The sequence below is a fragment of the Cydia pomonella genome, chromosome 20, assembly GCF_033807575.1.
Source record: "Cydia pomonella isolate Wapato2018A chromosome 20, ilCydPomo1, whole genome shotgun sequence".
Lineage (NCBI taxonomy): Eukaryota > Metazoa > Arthropoda > Insecta > Lepidoptera > Tortricidae > Cydia > Cydia pomonella.
In genome coordinates, this window is record NC_084722.1 from 2,669,221 (window position 1) to 2,696,882 (window position 27,662).

At 37.9% G+C, this 27,662-nt stretch overlaps 2 protein-coding genes across 4 annotated transcripts in view; one reads left to right on the top strand and one right to left on the bottom strand.

The window, feature by feature from the left end:
• Window positions 1–15,341: 15,341 nt before the first annotated feature.
• LOC133528963 (zinc finger CCHC domain-containing protein 24-like) lies at window positions 15,342–24,136 on the top strand. 2 transcript variants are annotated; one of them, XM_061866502.1, is made up of 3 exons: window positions 15,342–15,513; window positions 21,471–21,617; window positions 23,947–24,136. In XM_061866502.1, the coding sequence occupies exons 1-3, from the start codon at window positions 15,493–15,495 to the stop codon at window positions 24,064–24,066; spliced, it is 288 nt and encodes a 95-aa protein (XP_061722486.1). In that variant the 5' UTR covers window positions 15,342–15,492; the 3' UTR covers window positions 24,067–24,136. The 2 variants fall into 2 exon arrangements, with proteins under 2 accessions (XP_061722486.1, XP_061722487.1); XM_061866503.1 differs by lacking the exon at window positions 15,342–15,513 and adding an exon at window positions 21,361–21,378.
• A 1,038-nt stretch (window positions 24,137–25,174) lies between these two features.
• The window catches only part of LOC133528951 (protein I'm not dead yet-like), a 29,260-nt gene continuing 26,772 nt past the window's right edge, over window positions 25,175–27,662 (bottom strand). For both annotated transcript variants that reach the window (XM_061866473.1, XM_061866474.1), the window contains 2 exons: window positions 27,165–27,302; window positions 25,175–26,563 (listed from right to left, as the gene is read on the bottom strand). In XM_061866473.1, coding sequence (XP_061722457.1) covers window positions 26,474–26,563; window positions 27,165–27,302 — 228 coding nt within the window. In that variant the 3' untranslated portion in view covers window positions 25,175–26,473. The remainder of the gene's footprint in view (window positions 26,564–27,164; window positions 27,303–27,662) is intronic.

Here is a 27,662-nt window from a genome sequence, read left to right on the forward strand (position 1 = left end):
CATTTGCTTTTTTTGGTAGCTGTAAGTAGTTAAAGTTATCAGCCGTCGCTCTGGTATACAGGCAGAGCATAGAAATAGGATGCAAGCGAAGCGTTTGAGATGTCTGTGAGGCAGACTAAGATAAGTTGGCAGCAATTTTGATAACCCAGCCTGTCCAAGTGTTAAGTAAACGTCATAATTTTATAGAAGTTTGATGTTTAAAATAACACTTGCACTGTCTGGGCTGCCAAAATCGCTGCCAACTTATCTTGGTCTGCTCTTTGCGATTAACGATTAGATTTTTATCTCAATCTTGAGTCTTGAGTTTATGACGCAAGCGCATCCCTCGTAACGAGCATTGCTCCGTGCAGTGTTCGCCGAACGGTAATTGCAATTGATCATTAACGATTAGGTACAAATTGAACCGTAAACCGTAACGGACGGTTACAGTTTACGGTTCAATTTGTAATGGTTAATGGTCTATTGCATTAACGTTTCGGCTAACACTGGCTCTGTAATCTTCGAAATTGGCTGCTACAATTTCGAAGCGACTGATCGTCACGATTCTCGTCAGATTAATCGTACCATGAGTGAACCGCCTTATCGTCTAGGTCAGGTCTACTTACATTGGATTGGGAGCGCGACGTACTGACCAGTGACCGATGCTGCGGGGCCTGATCGTCGGCAATTCATAGAAGCAGTCGGCCACGAAGCAGGGCCGCGGCATCACATCCGTGCTGTTGGGGGATATCGAACGTTCTATCTAAAGCTAGCTATATCCGTAACCGTAATGACTATAGGTGGGTCATACACATTTTTGCAAAGTCGTTCGCGTCTTACCTGTAGACATCGCAAAGTTAAGGGCACCTAAAGGTAATTTTTACGCGGCACCTTTACGAGCGGGATACATTTTTTCAGTACTTGAGACTCAAATAAGAAAACGAGTTAACTTTGATTGTAAGTACTGTCCACAGAAGTGATCTTATTTTATAATGTGTTTGTCCCAGTTATCTACATCTAAATCATTGAAGAAGCTCCAAACGAGACTCGTAAAATATTATTTTCATATTTTCCCGTGTCATGAAATTTTCTAGATGAATACGAGTGAATAATTAGCGTTTTTCCTGCATTGTTTCCTGTTTCATGTCATTATCCTCTTCTTTCCGGGTATATCAATATATCAATTTTGGGTAGTAGTGATGAAAAACACAAATTATAGATAAGGTAGGTTGCTTTATTTCTACATGACAAATCTAACAAACTACTGTTTCTCAAACCTATCAAAATTACTGAAAAAGCTCCAAGCTGGATTCGTAAAATATGAAACCTTTTGCTCCTTTGTCAATCATAACATTTTCTAAATGAATAATTGGCATGTTTAATTTAATGTAACAAACTACTGCTTCTCATTCTTCGGGCACTGGTCACGCTGCACGCACTTGCCGGTGCTGGGGTCCCTAATTGTCGGCAGCTCGCAGAAGCAGTCGGCCTCGAAGCAAGGACGCAGAGCCAGGTCTATGAAGCCGTGCATGTGAGGGATCTTGCAGTCGGGCTCGGCCATGCGCGGGCAATGGTAGACGGAGCGCTCGCCTGGAGGACATGTCCCTGAAAAATGGTTGATTTTAGTACAAAAAACTGCTGTATAATGTGATTCAAAGTCGCGCTTAATGCGAGAGTGTAAACGGCTCTACAATCGTCACCGATAATGGGGTTGACAACTCTAAAAACAAATTATATTACTTTCTATGAAAATATTTTAATTTGTGTTTTTTACAAGTGGACACTACTATTTAAAGTATTAACGAAATAAATCACATATAAAAAGGTATCGAGTCGGACTCGCCCACTTTTTAGTTCTGTTGTTATAGCGGCAACACAAATAAATCATCTGTGAAACTTTCAACTGTCACGGTTCATGAGATACAGCCTAGTGACAGTCGGACAGACAGACAGACGGACGGACACCGGAGTCTTAGTAATAGGGTCCCGTTTTACCCTTTGGGTACGAAACCCTAAAAAAATTACCAAGGCCTCCAGTGCCAGTGCCCAGTGTTTTTCCTTTGTATATGACATTTATTTCGCTTATAGTTTGCATGAGTAAAAAAACAATGATTTCAAACTATTCGTAGAATTGACAGGTAAAATCTATGCTGGCACCATATCTAAAAATACTTCGCCGGCCAAGCCAATCCTGGCATGCGATTTATGATACATTGGCGACGGTGTATTCCCATCTTTGCCCGGCGGGGACAGATGGGAATACACCATTGGCGACCACCTCTACAGAGAATTCAAGCGATCGGTCAAATGACCCAAAGAACCTATCTAACTAACCTAAATTGCATACGATATTGGCGAGGTCTGTAGAGCCCATAAACACGACTTTCCGGCGCCACCGAAACTTCGTTAAAATTAGGCATGATGGCCACGCACCACGCATGGCTGCAGGAGAGACATGAACCTATCTGTATAACCCCGCAGTATCTTTTGTTTCAATTATCCATCAAACAATCCTCTCTCTCTCACATATCCTCCATCATACATAAACGATATGCCAAAAACTTTTTAACAAAAAATATAACCGACTTCAGAAATTACCAAAAGCGCCATACATGTACCTATAACATTTGAAGAGTTCCCTCGATTTCTCCAAGATCCAATCATCAGACCCCGACTTGGTGCCAACGGGACCATCTCGGGGTTATACCCGTTCGATTAAAAAAAAGGAATTGAAAATCGGTTTACGATTCTCGGAGATATCGAGTAACATACATACAAAAAAAAAAACTGTTGAATTGAGAACCTCCTCCTTTTTTGAAGTCGGTTAAAAATTCCACCTCTTTAGTTGTGAAATTGAATGATACAAAAGTAACGCAACTCTGGACTATAACCGCGAAAATCGAAGTTCGTCATTTGCGGGCAAATTTCTCTGTCACTCTAATTACGTCTCAATGAGAAGTAAAAGAGAAAGATCCCCACAATTTGCGAATTTCGACTTTCGCGGTAGGCCCCCTGTTCGAATTAAAGACGGTTCGAATTACGTTCAAGTAATTAATACTAAGGATAGGGCCGTAGGGCCATAGGCCATAGGCAGCAGACGACGCCCAAATTGCCAAGTGTCGCAAATATGCATTTTTAAAAAGTAATTATGTATTTGCGGCACTTGCGATTGAAACTCTCGGTCCTTGGTCGTCCGACACCAAGAAACTAGTAAAAGAAATTTCTACTAAACTAGTCTGGGTGTCTGGCGACCTACGAGCTGGCGCTTTTTTCGCACAAAAACTTAGCCTCACTGTGCAGAGAGGGAACGCGGCCAGTGTCCTGGGAACAATGCCTCAGGCTAATTTAGGCTTAGTTTTTTGATAATATAGCTATTGTAATTGATTATGTAAATATATAATTCCTTATTTGTGAAAAAAAAATTATAGGAGGTGGAGGTAATAATTGAAAAAAAAAAATCTCTTAACAAAATAAAAACAAAAAATATTGTAAATGAGTTAACTTACTTTTTATGATATCAGCAGGATCAAAACCACGCCCGCTAACGCAGACCGCCAAAAGAGAACACAGTAGAACACAGATATATTTCATGTTGTATGGCCGTCTGTCTGTCCGTAGTAAGATCTGAATGACCACTGTGTCCACTGTATGCAAATCGTGCGAATTTATAGTAGAGAGCTTCTGAGCTGGTTTCCATTGTCATACAAATAAACATTCATGTTGGTGCATTAATAGGGACGGGCCTCACGGGCAATAACAATGGAGCCAGTACAGCGGTGTTACGCACACGAATTCGAGCCAATCGTGCAGTTTAACGCCACAACGCGATTGGTTGATGAGATCGCATCACGCGCGCGATTATTCGCAACTAGTTACGTTAGACTGCACGATTGGCTCTAATTCGTTAGTGACACCACTGAACTAGCACCATTCTTAGTGCCCGTAAGGCTCGTCCTTAGATATATATGTCAATGTGTTACTGTAATAAGAGAGGGTCATACTTGGACAGGAAAACAGACTGGAGCCTTAATATCTGATCAGGACTGATTAGGTATATCAACATTGTGGGCATTTGTATCACCAGTGAGACGAAAGCAAAAAGCATCCATTAGACTTAAATCGACCGGGATATGAACCGTGATTACCTTTTATACCTTTTTTTTTTAATTAAGCATTACAAATTGAACCGTAAACTGTAACCGTCCGTTACGGTTCAATTAGTAACGTTCGGCCAACACTGATTTTACGTAGTGTAAAAGATTAATACAGATTTCTTTTTTCCATCTTTAGGGTGTTTTGACATTAAGGTAGGGTGTTTATATAATTACTTTACTCTTTGACCTATACTTAGTATAATTGTATAGGGAGCGTTCGCGTTAGAGGGTCTGCCATCTTGTGGCCTGAATCGGAACAAAACTCCTGTGCTGCCTCCTACAGTTCATGCACGCTCCCTATACAGCGTCATCTATCGGCAAATTGTCTAACTAATTTGCGCGATGTAATGCACATATGTTGGTTTTTCGAGGATAATTCTCTCATATCATTTGAACCGATATTAAAAATTGTTATTTTATTTGAAAGATAGGTCTTTAATGTAATCTCATAGAAATTTCAAGTGTAATAAACAGACGTAAAGCTCGTTAAATTGCACACTGAATCCGGAAATGTTTTTTTGTTAATAAAAAAAAGTTATCAAGATAGAGATTTGATTATATTTGATGTAAAATTTATAGTAATGTTAATACTATGTAAAAAAATCATTATTTTTCTTCGATAAACTTCGGAGATAGAAGGGGGATGGTATTTTTTCACATTTTAGTTATTAAAAAAAAAAAAAAAAAAATTATGTGTCTGGGTTGTTCATAACTATTCCAAATTTCAAATCGATAGCTTAAGTGGTTCTCGATGTGACAGACAGACAGACAGACGGTGGGATGGGAGATAAAGGATGGGATGACTCGGGCCAGTTGCATTCTGGGACCAAGCCGTCCGACACGACACCGTCCGTAACGAAATTCCGATTTTCGCGGTAAATCCTCTGGAGAGTCTGAGGGCCTACCGCGAAAATGGAAATTCGTCAATTGCGGGCATTTTTCTCTGTCACTCTAATCACGTCTTAGTGAGAGTAAAAGAGAAAGATCCCCGCAATTTACGAATTTCGGTTTTCGCGGTAGGCCCTCTGGAGTGTGTGACTCCACAGCCGGGACCCGGACCGTTCTAGCAACGAGTAAGATGTTAGATATAACGCGAACACGCACTAGGGGTCAATATAAGGTGACACTTGCTAATCCTTATCAATTATAGAAACGTAAGTAATTACGAACGGGAACGTTAGAAATCAAAGTCAAAGGAAAAACCAGTCGTAAAAGTTTTCCATATTTATCTACGTAATAAACAATAGGGTTGTTTCAAATTTTTTGAAACGCTTATATTACGTTCTATATTAACTAAAAGTTGCCCTAAAATTCAACGTTTATACTCAAAACGGCTTTAAATATGTTAAATTAACAAAATATATTTTGACAGATGCTTTCGCGCCCAAAACGCTCTTTGAAAATTGTGTGACGTCACAGTTTACGGTTTGACACATAACTACATACACACGTAGAAGATACGAACTGTCAACTGACATTTGTCATTTGTTGTTTATCGCCTAACTGTCAACAGTGTCAATCTGAGAGTTGTGACGTCATCAGAATCTTCAATGACGTTTCGTGTTTAGTCACGTGACGTGTGCCAAAACATATTTTAAATTCAATATTTACAAAAATATAGTCATTACAGGTCCCCTAAAAGTAGTTTAACATGTTCTTATAATCCCAAAGAATTTATTGTGATACAATTCTGCCCTAAGATTTGTAGATGGAAACAACCCTATTCCCCGATTTATTTATCATTTGTTGATTAATCACTATCTCTGAGCAACTAGGAAACGAATCAAATTATTTTATGCATTGATGTACGTTACTTACATCAATGATTTTATGAAATATTTTTCGATTTGTGTTTTCAGGGTTTCTTACCAAAAAGATACAAAAGGAGTCACGTTACTAATAATCTCGAGAACTACTTAATTATCGACAAAAACTTTGGACTATTCATGAACAACGCTAATCCAGATACATTCTAAGTACTACGTTATGGTGGTTTTTTATTAACTATGAAAAATGTCCAATTAAAAGAGGGGCAAAATTTCACTAGGTCAAGTGGGGTTGTATCATTTGAAAGAGCTTAAATTGAACATTCCGTAACAATTTTTCACTATTTTTTTACAGTAAAAATGTGAAAAATGACATCACCTTATTTACGAAGTTTACAAAAAAGAAAAAAAAATTACATAACATTAACATTATAACTCTATCTTGACAACTTTTTTTACTAACAAGAAATATTTCCAAATTTAGTTTGTAATTTAACCACCTTTGCGGCTGTTTATTATACTTAAAATTTCTATGAGATTACCTACACGAAAGACAACTTCATAAAACACTGGATAAAAGAATTATCCTTCAAAAATAAATGTACATACAAGTCGCGCAAATTAGTAAGGCGTAGTCGAGTGAACATTTTGACTTCATACACATAAAGCAAGCAGTAGGTACGTCATAATGCCATAATCTTTTAAAAATATTTTTGCACGAGAGCCTCGAGTATACGCCTGCCGATACGCGTATGGCTCGCTTTTGCAGTTAAAACAATTTGTCTGAATCATGTGAATGTGTTGAGTTGCCCCACAGAACGATACCGTAGGAGGAAATAGTCGTACTTTGGAGCAATACATAATCCCAGGTGTACATACATTTTTACATCACGTTTTTGAAGATATACATGCTCATTCGACGCAAAAGGCCCATACTCTTTAATATTGACCAGAATGTCATTTTCCGTCAGCTGTGCCGTTTTAGAGCTACAAGCAAAAAAACGGCAAAGAGAGCATAATTGTATGCACACCAGGGATTGTCCAAACTGGGATTACACGCATTTAGGACCAAATTAAGGTATCAAAACGATTTCAAGCTTTCTGTACATTTATTCTTCGACAAATCTAATTTGATTAGCCTATATGTATATATATTCGAGATACATTCATATTTTTTGAAATAACCAAATGCAAAACAGCGGCAGGCGTTTCCTACCAGGGCCAAACAGAAAAGGGGGGAAATAATTAAAACTCTTATATTATATCTATTTATTGATTAACATTTGAGGCACATTCTTCGGATACTCATCAAAACGCATGCACTTGCTAGTGGGCAAGTTTCTGACAGTAGTAGCATTGTAGATGCAGTGAAACGCGCGATTTAGGGCGTCCGCTGGCTGGCGCGGTTGTACGGAGCGGGTGAGCGGTTTCTCGTAAAATAGCATGAGCGTTACTAACTGGCGCGGTTGCGTGCGACGGATTTGACCTACAATGGGACCCTCATGCGTGCGCCCGCTCCGTGCACCCGCGCCACCAAGTGGACGTCCTTAAGCCCCGGACTTGAGGGATGATGCTGCCATCTGCACACTGCTTTGGTATGGTTTGCGGAAGCTTTTCTAGCATTTGAACGTGCTTTTAGACTGTCCGTCTTGTATCAGTTGTATCTCACGAAGAAAGGACAAAAATCATTGATATATATCCAGACATAGGAATCCGTGGGGCAAAATTGTTTGAAAAGTAGGGAGTTCCTGTATCGATAAACTCAACTATCGATGCTATTATATACTAAGTGATCACTCAAAGGTTTGCTTGTAAAAATATGTTTTTATTAAATGTAAAAGAATAATTAAATAATAACTCAATGTTCTTGTGTTTCTTCGTTTTTAAGACAAGACAAGACAATTTTATAATTTTACTCCCTTAATTTTAAACGCTTAATACCCGAAAATATGGACCAAATTCTGGTCGTTTACTTTAACAATAGTAAATGGGACATTCACAAAAAAAAATTGGGATGAGTAAAATTATAAAATTGACTTGTCTTAAAAACGAAGAAGAGTACATTGAGTTATTATTTAATATTTATTTTTACTCTTAATAAAAACGTATTTTACAAGCAAACCCTTGAGTGATCACTAGTATATAGAACTATAGCTTCGATAGTCGAGTTTATCGATACAGGAACTCCCTACTTGTCAAATAATTTTGGCCCACGGATTCCTATGTCTGTATATATCGAAGGACGGGCACTAAGACTGGTGCTAGTTGAATGGTGTCACTCACGAATTCGAGCCAATCGTGCAGTCTAACGCAACTTGCGACCAATCGCACGGGTGATGCGAACTCATCAACTAATCGGGTTGTGGCGTTAGACTGCATGATTGGCTGGAATTCGTGTTCGTGACACCGCTGTACTGGCCCCATTCTTATTGCCCGTAAGGCCCGTCCTTAGATGTATGTCAATGCAAATAATGTAACTTCTGTAAAGGGAACATTGAGCATTGACTTGAGGCACCTTGAGGTATGTCCCAGTCTGGACATTTTAAATATGTGGTTTGCCGTATCTTTGCCAACTGTGCGGTGCGTCTTTTTTATTTTATAATTGCTTGAAGTAGACATATAAAAAAAACACATACTATTAGGTAACAAATTCATTATTTATTTTCACATCATAAAGGCACTACTGAGGCACATTCTTCGGGCAGTCAGCGGGACGCACGCACTTGCCAGTGACCAAGTTTCTGACAGTAGGAACATCGCAGAAGCAGTCGGGAATGTCACACGCACCCGGGCGATTTAAGTCGTGCACTTGAGGGTTGGTGCAGTCCGGTTCGGCCTTGCGTGGACAGTACAGTACCGAATGCTCACCTGGGGGGCATTTCCCTGGAAAAAAGTTTTGATTTTAATTTTCTTAGTCAATGTATGCTGCTGGGCCAAGGTATCTGCAATATATCTTCTATTACTTATTTGACACATTCGTACGTAGGAAAAGGGACGGTTTTAAAGAAAAGGGATGTTAAATGCATCACGCGCTTATGTTATACTCGTAACCTATAAATAAATATTATAGGGACATTTTTACACAGATTGACTAAGTCCCACGGTAAGTCAAGTAGGCTTGTGGTGTGGGTACTCAGCAACGATATACATAATACACAATTACTTAAATACATAGACACACAACACAACATCCATGACTCAGGAACAAATATCTGTACTCATCACACAAATAAATGTCCTTACCGGCATTCGAACCCAGGACCATCGGCTTCATAGGCAGGGTCACTACCCACTAAGCCAGACCTATAGGGAAGGCAATCGATTGTTTGTTCTTGTATTATCTCATTCCCGACATAAAAAGAACCATCGTAGAGAGAGGAGGGAGTCGGCCTACGGTTCATAAATATGTTGTGTTCACGTGTACAGGCAGCAAAGATTAGTGTGACACCCCTGCATGCCCATTTGTAAGCTTATAGTTTACTTCTGTAAAGTAGCAAACGCGAGTAGAGCGCAACAATAGGGAGCGTGCATGAACTGTAGGAGGCAGCACAGGAGCCGTCAGATTTTTGGCGCGAGGCGTAAATTTGATGTTTATTGTTCCGATGTAGCCCACAAGATGGCAGACCCTCCAACGCGCACGGTCCCTATAGTGCGGCTTGCGCGGCGGAGTATTTTAAAAGAGCGCCTAAGATTATTAATCTTGATGACACTGACAATCTTGGCTCAGAACAAGAAGCAGTTAATTAATTATAGTTACTCAGGTATACAGTATTAATTTACTAGTAAAAATAATTTATTTAAATAACTTACTTGTCGGAAACCCTTGTCCAGTAACACAGGCCACAGCCACCAGAGAACACATCAACACACAGATGTATTTCATGTTGTGTAGTTTTGACTACGGTCCGTTTAGTAAGACTCTGAATAAAATAAAGATATTTAATTTTTCTAAGTAGACATATTACAATGCGCTTATGAACATTTAAGAAAGTTACACAGGCTTTAACCCTACACGTCTGCCCGAGAAGATTTAAGTTCCTCAATTGGAGGAGGGTATCCCAATATGGGACCGGCGAGAAACTCGGCGGGATACATCTTTTCAAAACATTAGGTAGATCGTACAATTAATATGCATTCATAAAAAATAATTTACGTAATTTAGGTACCTGAATGATATTGTATAGTTTTGACCGGTCTGTTGGGTAGGTAGACTGAGAATGTTCTCTGTATGCAAATTATGCTAGTTTTATAGTTTGTTTCGATATTCCGTGTATGTGTCCACTGTCATCCGATGTTTACTCAGGTGTTTGTCGGATATTATTATGGAAAAAAAAGAAAAGAAAATAATTATACTTATTTAATATTGCGACGTATACCTACAGTTTGTAAAGTTTGTTTAGTGATATTCCGTATCTGTGTCCATTGTCATCCGTTGTTTGGTTATTTGGTTAAGTGTTTGTTGGATGTTACTAAGGAACACAGTACAGTTTTTACATGTCCGTCTATCTGTCTGTCCGTCCTCGGTTTAGCTCACTACTACACTGACCGGTTATTTTGCATGGCATATAAGTCAAAATTATTTTGCATGGGTACCTATGCAAGTCAAGTCAATCACGCCGAAAAAGCGGTAAGTAAAAAAAATAGGAACATTTTTTTTTAGGGTACCTACCTCCCCGACACGTAAAGTATGGAATGTTTTTTTTTCAGTTTGTCCCAATTGTATGGGGTGTCGTTGAATGGGTAAAACAATGTGCATTTATTTTATAAAGTGAACACCTTCGAAAATAAGCGTTTTGAAAGGAAAAAAAAAAAATTTTTTATTTTTATTTTATTTTATTTATTCAGGATTACAACAGCTTATAATAATTACATGTGCAATTTTAAATTTTAAGTGTATAAAGCCAATTACAGTAATCCACAAGGTCAAATCGTGATATAAGTAAATAGTTAAGAAGGTAGTTACAGAATAGTAGGTATACATTAGTGAACATGATTGAGCACTTACTGAGACACAATTAGCTAATCAAATATATAAAAAGAACCTTTTTTATACTCTGATTAATTATTGAATTGAATATTGAGGTAGGCAATATATTATAAAACAATATTTCAATATTTTATTAAAATGAGTCTAAATCTAAGTCTATTATCTATTATCTAAAAAAAAAGTCTATTATCAAAAAATCACAAAACAATTAAGATTTTAAACGAAAACTAACGACCATAATCGGATAAGCAATGCTGTTTTTGAGTTTACTCGAAAACAGAGTTTTTTGCGTTATTTACGTAACGTTGTAGGCCTAAGATACACTTGTAAGTTTTATTTACGTAAGTAAGGACAGAGCTATTTGTTAGAATGACATAACAATTTTCATCTCTCATTCTGTAGTATAGCTGTGTCTCTACCTCAGAAATATGAAAATAAGATATACATAGATATCTATTGTGGTCCGTACTTATGTAAGTAAAACTCACAAGTGTATTTTTTATACTAAGTTATTTACGAGCAGAACGTGAACGCGCACGAACTGAATAATATTAGCATAAAAAGGGGAATAACTTCACACCAGGCACGTCACCACTATTAAAACAATACTTTTCCTTGTATATAAAATGAAGAGTTCCCCGATTATGTTAGAGTTGGACCAAGATAATTCTGAGGGCTTCGCGAAATACGAAAATCTAAATTATGTTATCTGCCTCTCTATCACTCTTGCATATTCGAGCGATAGCTTTCGTAAACACCGAATTTCACAAATTGCGGAAATCTTTCTCTTTTACTCTCATTAAGGCGTAATTGGTCGGGTTATTTGTTGCCCACCATAAACCATACTAAACAGTAAACGGTGGGGACAAAAAAGCGGCCAAGTGCGAGTCGGACTCGCCCATGAAGGGTTCCGTACCATTTATGACGTATTAAAAAAAAAACACTTACTAGATCTCGTTCTAACCAATTTTCGGTGGAAGTTTGCATGATGCAGTTTTATCATTCTCTTATTTTAGAAGTTACAGGGGGGGGGGGGGGGCACTTTTTACCACTTTGGAAGTGCCTCTCGCGCAAACTATTCAGTTTAGAAAAAAATGATATTACAAACCTCAATATCATTTTTGAAGACCTATCCATAGATACCCCACACGTATGGGTTTACTTACGGTACAATTTTTTTTTGAGTTTCAGTTCTAAGTATGGGGAACCCCCAAAATGTATTGTTTTATTTTTCTATTTTTGTGTGAAAATCTTAATGCGGTTCACAGAATACATATACCGGTGTTGGCCGAACGCTAATGCAATTAACCATTAACAATTAAGGAAAATTAATTATTAAGTGCTATTAACTTTAATTGCATTAACATCCATTGCTTCACAAACCATTAAAAATTAAATAAATTGTTAATTAACAATTAAAGGTTCCCTTTTTTGCCATTTGGCTACGGAACCCTAAAAATGAGACTGTGACTAGGACAAACAATAGCAATAACGCTTTCTCTGCTACTTCTACTGAAAGATACATAAGACTATCCCGTTCACTCCCCCCCCCCCCCCGCTCGTGCCTGATCCATTTATACTAGATTCATGCGAATGGCTCTGTCTGTGGGCTGTTAAAACGGTTGTATGTATTTTTTTGACTTATGGGTCTGCAATTAAACAAATAATCCACATTTTTTATTTCAATAGTACAATAGGCCCAGTGACAGTGACATGCTATTGGGCCAATTACATCCACACCTCCCGATATCGGGCCCGAAATCAGTCCCGATGTCGGACCATATAATCGTTTTCAGTTTCACGGAATATCAGCACATCCTTAACAATATTTGAATTGTAAAAAATACTTTGTATGTAATTGCCAAAAATTTTGAATGATTGTTTTTTTTTTATATGAACCATTTTTTTACATTTCATATATTGTTAACGATGTGCTGATATTTGATGAAACGGAAAAAATACTCTTGCTGGGGACCGATGTCAGGAGGCCTACCGCGAAAATCGAAGTTCGTCAATTGCGGGTATTTTTCTCTGTCACGCTAATTACGTCTTAGTAAGAGTAAAAGAGAAAGATCCCCGCAATTTGCGAATTTCGATTTTCCCGGTAGGCCCCCAGGCCTGATATCAGGCCTGATATAGTGTGGATCAAAGAATATAATACTCACTAGGAGAAGTTCGTTTATACCAGTGGCGCTCTCTTTGTATCTCAGTACTAAAATTGACAACCGGTTTAGCCTGGCGGGTTTTGGTAGGTAGTGATCCAGTTCTAGCTAGTAGTTCTGGGTTCGAATCCCGACGACGGAATTTCTTTTTGTATTTTTTTTTTGTGTTTTTGTTGGGGTGAGGTTTTTAAATTAGTATTTACCAAATAAAAAAATATTATGTTACATATTAATCAAAATCGCAGGCATCTTTTGTCCTAAGAGATAATGATATCTATATTTTGAAGTTTTTTCAATATAAAAGGTAACAATACAGTTTATTATCAAGTTATAAATATTTTTATTCCTATATATTAGGATCAAAAGAGCTTAATTCGTTCGAAAAACATACAATATGCAGGAAAAAAGTAATTTTCTATACAAATTTATGTATCGGACGGGGCTTGTTGAACTAACTGTGACACTTCCATATAATATCTACATACGTATATGAATTTTATTCAATGAGACCACAGGTTGGTAATTTCGGTTCACTATTGATGTGGGTACCAAATAGTTAACATATCCTGTGCGTGTGATTATTATCTTTTGATTTAAATAAGGCGTTATTTATGTTTAGGTCGCCTATTTTTAGCGCATGTTTTAATTCCCAGATTACCTTCATAACAAAAAATATGTAGAAGTCATTAAAATCTTCATGATAAAAACAATTTTATATATATACATATACTATTTATTGCATTTAATATAGCTTTTTATATATTTAAAACATGATCTTTGGCACATCTGATTTTACTCCACAATTGCAATTAGTGTAAATTGTAATCATATCACATATATCAGCCCATAAAACTAAAAATACATGAATATATGACAGACAAAGTTGTTATTACATCTATCCGATTGTCGGACACTTTCTGCTCCACAGCTCAGTGCAGCGGTCTTGTTAATGGTCACCGGGAAACTACAACTAGTCGGAATTATGTGGCGGAGCCGCGCCTTTTGATTTTGAGCCTTTCCAAGGAAATGATATGACGGCCAAGAAATATTTTCTCACATTCACCCTCTAAAACAAAACAGTCACATTTTAAACAATACTAATTACTAACCTTGCTAATAGCTACCAGAGTTCTAATTTGCCGGCTAAAACAATGTTAAATTTTACATCTGTGATGAATTTTGATTGCAATTTTGGATACGATAGGGCATCCGTGGGACTTAAGAGGGTGGTAAGATTAAATTTATGTATTTGAATTTGGCAATAGTACACTTATTTTATTTATAGATTAAAATATTTCTTACCTTGATATAATTGTTGTTTCTTAGTTTAGTATAATGGAATTAAACTTTAACCGAGTCCGAGCGGAGATACTGTGCGGTGGATTTTTAATTTTAAAAATTAATCTATAAATCTATTTCAAGAACATAAATCGTTATTTAATCATTTTATATGAAAACTGATAGTTTTGAAAATGAAAATAGTTTTGCGTCAATGACTTTGACAGCATTGACATTGCAGACTTTTGTCTATGTTCTAACCGGCCAGACCCAAGTGCAAGGCTTTATGGAGGGTATATGTGCCTCTGACCTCCATAGATTTTATGAACATAGACAAAGACAAACTGAAATAGCTAATAATTTATATAAAATAATAATAATTTACATATGGTAGTGTCACATAAATCAAAATATTTAATAAAAATGATTTTATTTGTTCGCAAAGTTGAATAGACAAAGTCAGATAGGAGCAATGTTGCTGTAGCAAAATATTTTTATATTAATAACTGGTTTCTATTTCCAGATCGTCAGACCACACATGCGCAATTATGAAGCGACATGTATTTCTAAGGAAGTCGACAGGCCTTGGTGTGGATGTAATTGACACTTATCTCATTGTTGGCGCAACATAAGTACTCCTACGAAGACCGGTTGACGACACATGACGTCACACACATACGTCACGGCTCCCCGCTCCGTGTACCTACATTAGACTGCACCGTACAGCCGAAGCGGCTATACATATATTATATATTATCAAAAATACATCAACGATACTGTATATAGTTATTAAGTTAATAAAAAAAAGGTTAGTACTATCCTGGAGTTCTTCATTCTTCATCAGAAGAGCTTAATTTGAGGAGTATATCGAACACTCATTTACTCCGATACAAATACACAGTGTGCGCTGACGCGCCGTACCAATTGACAGCCTCAATAAAGAAAATCCGGACGTCTGTTCGTGGCTTAAATGCCATAGACGACACTCATATTTTTATTGTCGGTGCGCGGTTAATTACCCTTAGCATGTCAGTTTTATGTTAAAGCCCATACTGACAAGTGAATTCAAAGTGTAGAGTTGTCGTGATTGTATTATATTCTATATTTTAAGATTACACTTCCCTGTGTTATTCGAATATTTGATTTGCCCTTCGTGTAACATCGCCATGCCTCCTAAAAAAGACTTGGTAAATATTTTTATGTATGTTAGTAGGTATTTTATATATAGTAGTAGGTATATGCAAGTTTTTTTTTGTATTTGAGTATTATTTAAGGACTTAAATCAGTTACATGACTATGCCAGCCCCATTATGGGATATCTTTTACTATCAATATGTCCATCTAATAGTCTGAAAGTATTAACTACATATAATTACAAACTAAACTATAATTAAAACAAGACTGAATATATCTAAAATAAAACTATAATCAATCTAAATAACCGGCCAAGAGCATGTCGATCTCCGAATATATTCACTTTATCAAAAAATGTTTCTTGAAAACCCCTATTAGTTTTGAAAGACCTCTCCAACGATACCCCACACTTTAGGGTTGACGCGAAAAAAAAAATTCACCCCCACTTTACATGTAGGGGAGGTACCCTAAAAAAAATAATTTTTTAGATTTTATTGTACGACTTTGTTGGCTTTATTGATTTATATATCCATGCCAAATTTAAGCTTTCTAGCACTAACGACCACGGAGCAAAGCCTCGGACAGGCAGACAGACAGACAGACGGACATGGCGAAACTATAAGGGTTCCGTTTTATGCCATTTGGCTACGGAACCCTAAAAAGGCCCTGCAGCATACTCGTAGTACCGAAAACGCTAGCAGCATTTCCTCGCTGGATTGTTAAACTAATACTAACGCTCTTCGGTCTCCTGTGGCGTCTCTGAGTCTATTTGACAGGTCTTTGAAGAGACTCAGGGCGCCAGGGCCCCACGGACCAAGGGTCTTGACGCCGAATGGAATAAAATTAAATTATACTCGGCGCCGAGACCGCTGTATCTCCCTACCTTGTTGTTCTCTACCGCCGCTGCCGCTGCCCTCACTGAGGTTCGGCTAAGATTTTATGGGGCCACTGTGTCTACACACGTTGCATCCCAAACTAGCACCCGTCCCATACTCCACGGAACCAGTCACATCCCATCTGGTCTCTTGCCGTCCGTCCTTGATATGCTGGTCGGCTCTAAAAGTGCCGGCACATTAACTGACGCAAGAGACCGGCGGATAATGTCATTGAGGGCAGCATGCCTCGAGAACCGGCCAGCGCTTCGTTGGCAGGAGAGGCCATGGTGTCCTAGTTGGTCAACATCATTTCCGCAGGGGCAGCGATGGGGGGCGCAGACCGGGACCCCGAGACGGAGACATACTGAAATTCGAAGGGTGTCGTGATTCAAAACGTACCTAGATTTGGGGAAGGGTGCGCATGGAGCCAGTACCCTGCTTCCTTTGTTCCTACTGTTAGGAGTCTGGCTCGTCCCTTACTGTCAGATTGGTCTAGCAGGGAGGTGACGGTCAATTTATACGCGATGTCGTCCCTTATTAGTTATTACTATACTTAACCTTTATAAGGTGTCAGGAATTATGCAAAATTGAACCCTATTGCTTAATAATTATAAAGGCTTAAAAATATCTTTTTAGCCTCGTCTGAGGTTGGTACAGCTAAGATGTTCTGGAATGCACCTATATCTAATCTATTTACCTTGACTTAAGGGTAGTTAGTTTATGCAAGTTATTTTTATGCAGAGATAGCTAGCCGTCTATTTGGGCTATAAGTGAAAACCGAAATTGTGCTTTTATATCCTCTATCAGTTAAAACACGCCAAGGTAAATGCAATTTTGATTTGTGAAAATAAAGATTCAAAATACTTCTTCTGCTGCTTCTGTGCTAAATATTCTAAAAAACTGTAGTGCCCGGTAATAAGTACAATATTTAAACCAAACGTTACATGTAAAAAGATACAAGTCGCAATGCAGTTTTTCTAATACAAAAAAAAACCCGGCCCAGTGCGAGTCGGACTTGCACAGGAAGGGTTCCGTTCCGTTCCGTACCATTATCTATAAAACGGTCACCCATCTAAGTCCTAACGTTGCTTAACTTCAGTGATTGGATAAAAACCTCGAGATTGGAAAGAAATATTTATTTTATTCTGTTTTTAGTATTTGTTGTTATAGCGGCAACAGAAATACATAATCCGTAGAAATTTCAACCGGCTAACTATCACGGTTCATGAGATACAGCCTGGTGACAGACGGACGGACGGACGGACGGACAGCGGAGTCTCAGTAATGGGTCCCGTTTGACCCTGTGGTTACGGAACCCTAAAAATATGAGAGTACCGGGTGTCCATAGAACTCGATTTTTTTCGACTTGCCTATCTTAAAAACATATCAATACTAGATAGGTACCTATCTTTATTTTGGCTAACTTTACCTACAATTTATTAAGAAACAAGTAAAAAAAAAATATTTATATGTTACACAAGTTATGACAAAACTTTACCTAAATAAGTACTACTTAATACGTATTTAAATTGTAGGAACTGCAAAAGTAACTTTGTAATCGCATATATTTATATAATATTACATTCTTACTTATGCTGCTTTCAAATCTTTACAGTACATATGGTGCTACTTTATAGCACTAGTGCGAAAATTATCATATAACGTTACTGTGTCGAACATTTAAAGGGCCATATGTACTGTAAAACGTTGTACGATACATGTGCGAATAGGCAATTCGCAACTCGTGTCGATTTAAAACACTCCCTTCGGTAGTGTTTTAATTTATCACCACTCGTTTCGAATTTCCTATTTTTCGCACTTGTATCGTAATGTACTATTAGGACGTGGCTGAAATTACATTAGGAGGTTTTTATGGCTTCATATGGCTATTCTTAAAATGAGCTTGCTGGGGCTCATTTCTCGAACGGTATTAGTCTATTATTATTAGTGCGTTGCCATGGTAACCCATACGACTTGACAGTTCGTGTACTAATAATATTAGTCTAATACCGTTCGTGAAATGGGCCCCTGGTCTGCTAAAAGTACCTTAGAATTATTATGATCGGGAATTCGGGAGGCAGACACAAAACTGAAGAACTTTGACGTGCAATAGTTCCTACCGTTTATTGAGATAACAATATACATAATGGATATATACAGATGATTACTATAACTAGCTTATATCTAAAATAGGCCCTTGAGGCATTGTACCAAGGATGCTGGCGGCATTTCCTCGTTGTATCGCAATACTGATACCTTGTGCGAGGAAGCCGCCATGCGCCAGCTCTTCGGTCACCAGACGTTTCGCGATTTCTCCAAAACTTGTGCGCGCTGGGACCCCATGGACCTAGAGTTTCAACGCCAACGCCCGCTTTTACATTAGTCCGTTGGAGGTGGGACGGTGCCAGTGTGTCTACGCAGGTAGCATCCCACACTAATTCAAATTCAATGTTAAGTATTGAGTATATGTCACTGAAAATTCAGAGTTCTAGCTTTAGCCAACACAAAATTACAGGAGGTTGAAAATGGCCCGAATGGAATCATACGGCCCTGCCTCTTTGTTATGAATTATGATCGACATGCTTTTTTTTGGTTATTATTAAGAAGTTTAGAGATTTTCCTCTATCATATCCTTTATTTGACGTTGAAACCGTGCCTCAAGATTAACCTTGTTATTTTTAACTCACACTATGTAATTAGTAAACCCCGGAATAGACAACCCAGGGATCGGAACCGGTTTCTTGCAAAAACATCGAAATAACCATATATTTCGGTTTATTTTATACTCTAAATGTAGGACTCAGTTGTGTTTTCAGATAACGACTTCGTATTATTAGATTGCCTAATTTAGAAATGAAGTAATTAACAAAGAACGAAAAAATACCGTTTTCGTTCCCATACAAAAAATACCGGTTTCCGATCCCTGAGACAAACTGCATTGCTGCTAAATAGATGCCATTTATATTGTATGGAAACTTCGCAGATTATATAGTAACTTCGTTTTAGGAATATCTTTACAGGCCTTATAAACTATAGAGTTTTTGTCTATTTAAATGTTTTATACGCACTTTGTTAATTTCTTACAATAAGTACCTTTTATTAGTAAAGCGATTCGTAGAAGTATAGCGGATGTTTTGGCGAACCTAGTCACAGCACAGCGTTTGTTTCATAATGACAATGTTGTAAGTTGTAAGTACTTATACCTATTTTTATTGTGAGCGCACAGTACAAGAAGATGAATTTGTTTTAGATTTATCTTAATATCATAGATACAAAATTAGAGTTCGATTGTCCAATCAATTATAAATAAAAAATTAAAATAAAATAATAATAATTTATTTCAGTATCCCTAGTGTAAATAATTTCGATTTCGAAACGTGACGTACGCGTTTGCGTTAAGTCTCATTTTGTATGGGTTTTTGAACAGCGCGCCAAGCGGGACGTTTTGGAAAGTCAAAAATCTCATACAAAATGACACTTAACGCAAACGCGTACGTCACGTTTCGCTGTCGAAAATATTTACACTAGGGGTACTGACCTTGTTCCATACGCTGTTGGTTTTAACTATTTTAAGCACTCTATTACCCCATATGGCAGTTATTATCAGTTAGTATCTTAGAGAAATGAAAGCAGGCGTCCCGCAAGGCAGTGTTTTAGGACCACTCTTATTTCTCATTTACATAAATGAGTTCCCATCAGCTATCGAGGAACCCATGATCCCTTATTCATTGGCTGAACACTAAAAACCTTCGCATTAATTTAGACAAGACCAAAATAATGCATTTTAATCAAAGAATAGACAAAGTAGCGAATTTAAATGTATCATATAATGGACATAATATAATTGATGAAACTGATGTAACAACATTTTTAGGATTAAGCTTAGATAACTATAATCACGACTGATGACTAATGATATACATATTTCTATTTTAATTGTATTTTAATTTTAAATGTAATTTAATTCTAATTTATTTATTTTATAAGTTATAACATTTGCATTATTTAATTTGATTTTTGTTACCTTTAACATCCGGCTATCCGCCATCGGTAAGCCAACCGGCAAAACATAGCGATGCAATGTATATACCCAAGACCTATGTGTAGCTGTTTTACAAATAAAGCATATGATATGATTATGATTATGAAATGAAGTAATGGGTTAAGAGGGAAGGATACCACGTGATCGACCATACAAAAAGAAAAAAACGTTTTTCCACTTCTAAATATTTTCCATTCTCCATGATTTTTTAGTATGTTATTGACACAATGAAAAACTAGGTTTATAGCTTTTCCTTTTTTCCAAAATTTGCAAAACAAAAAAATCAGAAAAGCGAAACAAAATGTTGAAGCGATCGACATCAAAATCAAAGTGATTTGTTAAGAATTAGTTAGTGGAAACCGTTTTCTCCCGAAATGGAATTTCATAGAAAAAATACCGTTATTTCGTTAGATTCGAAAAGCTATTCTTCCCTCTTAAGTTAAGGTGGTTCGATTTTCATACAAAAAAAAACGCTATTAATTAATTCATTACACAATATTATTGCATAAACATTTGCGCATCTATCTACTTTCGAATATTCGTTTGCGCTAAATTAATAGAAAAACTTTGTTTCATACAGAAATCATGCAATAATCAACGTTATATTTTTATAGATTTTACTAATGTGTGTGTGACAAATGTCGTGTACATTGCGGCGTTGTCACTCCATGCCTCGGACGGCCATCGGCGCGACGTTGCGATGTTTGACGCGTTTTTAGCTGACTCTGTCGACACTGACACTCAGTGTGACCAGGCGTACGATAATTGTCGTACATGTACGATTATTTGGGCCCCGGTACGACGTAATGTTCTAAAGAGCATTACCGTAAACTAAAGTACTACAATTTCAGCCCTTGGATGATGCCACCTTAAAAGTCTAGTAATTTGAAGCAAAATATGACACTTTCTCTCAGAAATAGGCTAAAATTAGTATCTTTTGGGTGTTCAATCTGTTTGGTTTTGGTAGGTGTATTCGGGTAATTCCAACAATGGAATAGATGGTAATTAAGTCCGCTTTATGTAGGACGTGTTTCCTTTATTTAATAAAATTAAATACTCGCTGTGTTCTAAAAGCTTATTTTATATATTTCAGGACAAGACGCCATACAAGGGCGACAGCCGATGCTTCGGCGAGTACCGCTGCCCCCAATGCGGCAGGAATTGGATGTCTGCCAACTCCTGGGCTGGTTACGGGCAGGAGTGCACTTCGTGCCGCATCAACGTGTTTCCTCATAAGCAGGTAAATTGTATCTAGAGATTCACGAGCTCCGAGGATTGTGAGGAGCAGAGGGCCTACCCCGAAAACCGAAATTCGCTAATTTCGGGGATATTTTTCTTTTACTCCAATGCGTAGTTAGAGTGACAGAGAAAGATGATCGCAATTTGTGAACTTCGGTTTTTGCGGTATAGCCTAGGTCTCGAACTTTTAGTGAGGATGACGTAAAATGACGTCGTTTTATTTCCAAACAGGATGATGTGGTAAATAAAATAAGTTTTACGAAACTTGTTACCGTGGTACTATTATTCAATAAATTAGTGTTTTAGTTTATGGATACACTGTCTTTGTAACCATATGTATATCAAACAATTACAATATAATCACAACGTCAACAAAACGTCAATTTACTTATTGTTAATCTTAATGACAATATCAGTCAGACTTTGTGCTCATTTCAAATGGCGATGTCGTTTAATTAATGAGGTTGATAAAGAGGAAAATGTTTACGAAAAGACTATTCGAAAGCACCCATGTGTGGTCAACAAAGAATATAATATACTCATCAAGCCTGGTTAGGTCCCACTTGCCTCCATTCCCCCACCTGACCATCAGTGGCGTAACCACATATGTAGTATCCGATAGATGTGTTATACGTGTGCGCCCGTGAGGGACAGAATCTACGCAATGCGCCAAAATTTAAAACACGCTTTAACATTCCTGACAACATACCAAAAACAACCTACGTAATTTTGTCGGGTTATTTGTTGCCCACCATAAATCATATACGGTGGGGAATCAAAAAAATGAGACTGACAAAGACAGACAATAATAGTCTAGCTAGTACAGTCACGTCTGAAAATATCGATACGAGAAATGTGTCAAAAATATGTATACACTACCTTAATATATGGGGGATAAAGTTGTGTTTACATGTTTTTGGCACTTTTTACGTACCGATATTTTCAGACGTGACCGTACCTACTCTCGGTAAATAAAATTATCTATAATCATAATCATTTTGTTGGTTGTATTCAATTACATGTCAATATGACAATATAACATATATTAAGCTATAGGTATATTGGACAATACCGCGTAACTAACGAAGTCGAAAGAGTTTGAAATTCAAAAAATGAACAAACAATGTAAAGCCTCACCAGTAATATTTCATCACGCGCCATATTGCGGAATTACATTGAAATACGGAAGGTGGAGGTAAGAAAATAAATCAACATGTATGTACAAAAAAGTGTCATCAAAAAAACCATAAATAGGTGGCGCTACAATACCTAGAATACTTGAACAAAAAAATCAAATCATAGACAGCGCACTTCACTCCGTCAATAACGCCTAGGTTCTTAGCTACTCTAGCGCTACTCTGGAGAGATTTGGAACTATTATTTATAGCTAACAGGTGGACACTTTTGCAGCAGTTCTACCATAAGAGATGTCACTCCTCTTAATTCCACACTCCATACATTGAAACTAAACTGAACTGTCACCCTATATACATGAGAATAACAGCGCCCTCTTGACAATGATCATACATTTCTGGTCAGGCTTTATATGTAATGTAGGTAATAAGACCTTACTGCATTTGTTAGTTACGCGGTGTAAACTAATAATAAAGAATATGATGAAAGAACCCACTATGATCGGACCAGCTCTTGTGAAAATTACTTTCATTCGTATTTTTACTAGGTAGAGGAGAGGAGTCTAAAACTGGTACCCCGCCTAAAGCGGGTAGCCGCTGTTGATTAATTGACATTTATTGATTAATATGATCAAGTCATTTTAAGTTTAAATTTCTTCCATTTTTTGTCATTAGTTATCAACTTCTTCCCGCCGTGTACCGAATTATTTTGTCGAACGGAATGAAATCCGTTCATGAAATGAAATAAAATAGAAACTTTTAGGCCTTCTCCCCCGTTTAGGGGCGTTTTAGGCCTCTCGCCCCTACTCATTGCTTATCTATATATTATGGATAGGTATGTTTGCCAATGATAATGTCCTGCATTAGCAATCTAGTGCATCAAATTTCTATAAGAAAGGACCTACTGGTTGTTTTATGTTATTTTTTTAATTCCATATTATTTAAATTGTATTTTTTTGTTTAATGCATGTTATTTATAAAACGTAATGTAAAATTTTGAAAAGATTTGTCCCGCCGAATTTCTTACCGGTGCCGTATTGGGATACCCTCCTGCAATTTAGTAGGCATTTAAATCTTCTCGGGTCAGAGGTACTAGGGTTAGAGTCGGCGTAGCTTTATTTGACGTTCATAAGCGCATTGTAATATGCCTACTTGGAAAAAATAAACTCTATCTTATGTTGTAATTTGGTATTTCAGAGGCCGCTTCAAAAGCCTGACGGCTTAGACAAGGGGGACATGGAGAAAGAACATCTGCAATCGCACTGCCAGAAGTGCAAGGCGCTCGGCCGCTGTTGCCGCGGGTATAGGCGCTTCTAGAGGCCATGGCCAGTTCACACGGATCTTAAACTAATATGTCAGTAGAAAAGGCAGTAAAATTTAAAAAATATAGGCGCAGTCTCAATTGCGCCCTTTTTTCTACTGATAAATTAGTTGTATAAGTGATATATTACCTAGTTGTGATATTAAAATACAGTTCGATTTACTCATTTGCTTGGACTAGGTTGTATAATTTTTTTAAAATTTCTAAAATATCTGTTGCGATGAACAAATTGGGGGAATCCAACTGTCATGTCAGTAACGGGGAGAAAGAAACATAGATTATTGTCTATGGTTATTGAAAGGATCGTATTAAAAAGCTTCACACACTTTACTTAACACAGTCGCCCCAACTGGCATCCTAACCTAATGAGGTAAAAAAAAATGTTCCTAATTAGAACAGTCCGACACGAATCTACTAAACGCGGATAACCGTAAATTATACGCCCTAAATATTCGTTTATTTTCGTTAGTGGCGCGGTAGATGGCGCTGCTAGTTGAGGAATTCACTCAAATAGAGCTGAATTATTAAGGTGTTATCTCATAGACATATGTGGTTCAAGCAGTGGCAAGGAACCTAAATTAAGTATTTTAAGTAAAATGTGTGAAAAAGCGTTAAAAATCAGAGACCACAGACAATAATCAGATCCCATTAACAGTCCGTGTAGATTTGTAGAATAACTCTAGAAGGAACAGAGTGGCCAAATTTTAATGAAACTTTATAAGTACAAATATTAATTAAGTTTAATGGCTATATGGCCATGCTTCTCATAACTATTTATATGCGTAAGGTTAGGAAGGCTTTTAATCTTTTAAAACGTTAATATAATGGTCAAAAGTACCACTTAATGTTCTTGATATTAATTACAATTAATAGAGTGCCATTTAGATAATAGTCTTTAGAAACTGCCTATATATAGCATAGGAATCTAAAGCCTGACCAGTAATATATGATCACGCGCCATATTGCGGAATTTCATTGGAACTACATTTTTCATAGTAAATTGATCTGCCACCCTACACATGAGAATAACAGCGCCCTCTTGACAATGATGATATATTTCTGGTCGGGCTTTAATTTGTTACTGTTTTTACAAGAACCAAGATATTGTTATAATTTGTTATTACATTTATTGACGAATATTATCAGAACACATTTTATTATAAATAATATAATTATAATAAGGATAACGCCTATAATATGTAAGTATTTTTAAAATCGCGCGATGATTAATTTTGCATGTTTGTACGTTACAATTGTTACCAACTAAATAATAAACAATAATATGTTATCATGTTCTCTCATTTTAGGGTCTATTCCATCTTTCCCTTGTACACGAATACAAGTGACATATTGATATCATATTGTATGTAAAGTAGGTACTTATGTTGGGATAAGTGCGGATTTGGATTAAGTGCGGATAATTCAGTTATCTATAAAATTAAGCATGACTTTTGATTAAATTACATTCATATTTCCTGTCCATTATGACACACGAGAGAAGAAAACTGAGAGAAGAGATCGAGCCACTTCTTCAGGTCACTCAGGTCAGAGAAATTAGCACCTAAAGATTACCTGGAGTAAGTACATATTCAAATTTAAAATGCATCGTCGAATTAAATAGAAGACCAGAGGGCCTACCGCCAACACCGAAGTTCGCAAATTGCAGGCATATTTCTCTGTCACTTTAATTACGCCTTAATTGGAGTAAAAGAGAAAGATGCCCGCAATTTGCGAACATCGGTTACGCCCTCTGGCCCCTCCACCCTTTCAGGAAACACTAGGAGCAGACCTTTCGTTGCCTATCATTGTTAATGCCATGCTCGACAGCGAGGAGGCATGGGAGGCGATGACGAAATTATGTCGCAGAAGGAGACAGCGGCACGTACGCGCGAGAATGACCCTGACGCGCATCCACTTCGCCGACGATGGGCTGGGAGCAGAGCCAGGTGCTATGGCTCCGGTGGAGTCAGGAGAATTAAAAGCTCACAGGACGGGGATGTCTGACCAACTGGTACCCAAAATATCTGCGGCCTACAGGCCGCCCGCCGGGGCGCACGCGGTCGAATGCTGATAGCAACATTAGCAACCCTGCGGTACCCCATCTAAGGAGGAGTCGCCTGTGGTTTTAGACGGTAGTCCTCCACTTGTTAGTCCGTTATCCTCTCTGGTTCCCCCGGACTTAGTGGCATGCATAAACGCATTTCCCCAAGGTAAAAAACGGCCCGCTGGCCCCTATTTCACCACGCTGACAAATTATCGCCCGACATTAACCATTCACCGTACACTGCTGGTCCAATTACTTAACGGATTAGCTTACGTTACTTAGCGACTCAGAAATGTTCCTACTTAGAGAAAATGACAATTTTCAAGTTGGTGAAGGCGCATGGATGCAGTAAGCTTAGCCTAGTCCAGTATGATGATCTTCGACCATAGAGTGACGGTGAACCACGTGACGATGACGGTGATGACCGAGGGCCCCACTCCAGCTGACATCTGGAAAAATAATAGTACGAGTACATACATATAATACTGGCAAGCCAGCTTTGTCAGTATTATATGTATGTACAAATAATTTTGAATTCCCGCCTTTTTCTTCTGAAAAAGCTGACTTGTCAGAGTATACATACTCTCCTACCACGGACGCTGCGGCTGTGGAATGAGCTGATGCTAAGGTTTTCTTGAGGCACTACAGTATCTACATATGGGGTTCTTCAAAAAGGAGTGTGAACAGGTTTTTCAGGGTCGGCGGTTATTAGGTGGGCCGCATGCTTTTTTGTAACATATGTGATAAAAAAAAATCTTTATAGCTGAATAGAGCAAGTGTACCCTTGAAAATTGCACAGTTTCGACAAACACTGTTTAAGGGTTTGAGGTCCTTCTACAGTTTCCGTGGCCGTTTTTATCAATAAGGAACACATGCAAAGAATTATATGCAAGTCTTCGAGCAACACCGGGAAGGGAGACGGCATTTGTACTATTTCCGAACTTGCCGAAGCATCTGTACAACTGTACCTATGGCGGTGCATGTTGTGACTCGTCCGTACCCCCAGGCCCGTACGGCCAGGGTTAGCCAGCATCAGGTAGTGTAGCTTACCATTCTCCACGTGGAAATGTGGACGTACTGGCTGACCATGGCCAGAGATGGTGTAGACGGCGCCAGGTGGGCCGACATAGAGCTGGCTAGAGTCGCAGCCAGCATCAGGTAGTGGGGGTGCGTGAAGGACTTGATGCTCTGTAAAACCAACATGACTCCGTTACATTTTGAACGCCTGGATATTGAGGACCTCAACTATCTAGTCTGTCAAACCAATTTCGACAGTAGAAAAAGCCGTAAAACTTGAAATTTTGTGTGGACCACAGTCTCTACGCACCTATATTTTTCAAATTTGTCACCTTTTTCTACTGATAGAAATGACTTGCCAAACTATAGTTCTTTTGTTTTCATATAAGCCCCTACCTTCGATCCGCACACTGTCTTGGGTACCACAGATAAGTGAGATCAGTAGGAAGATGTTTGCTTCTCTGGGGTCACTTCGCAGGCTTCGTGGCTTCTTGCCGCTCGCTACCAGAATTGCGCTTGCTCAATCTCTTC

Bases quoted from the DNA above. Each gene is read 5' to 3' on its own strand.
- LOC133528963 (XM_061866502.1), top strand. From the start codon at position 15,493: ATGCCTCCTAAAAAAGACTTG. The intron at 15,514-21,470 runs GTAAATATTTTT...TATATATTTCAG, and splicing joins TGCCTCCTAAAAAAGACTTG to GACAAGACGCCATACAAGGG. The intron at 21,618-23,946 runs GTAAATTGTATC...TTGGTATTTCAG, and splicing joins ACGTGTTTCCTCATAAGCAG to AGGCCGCTTCAAAAGCCTGA.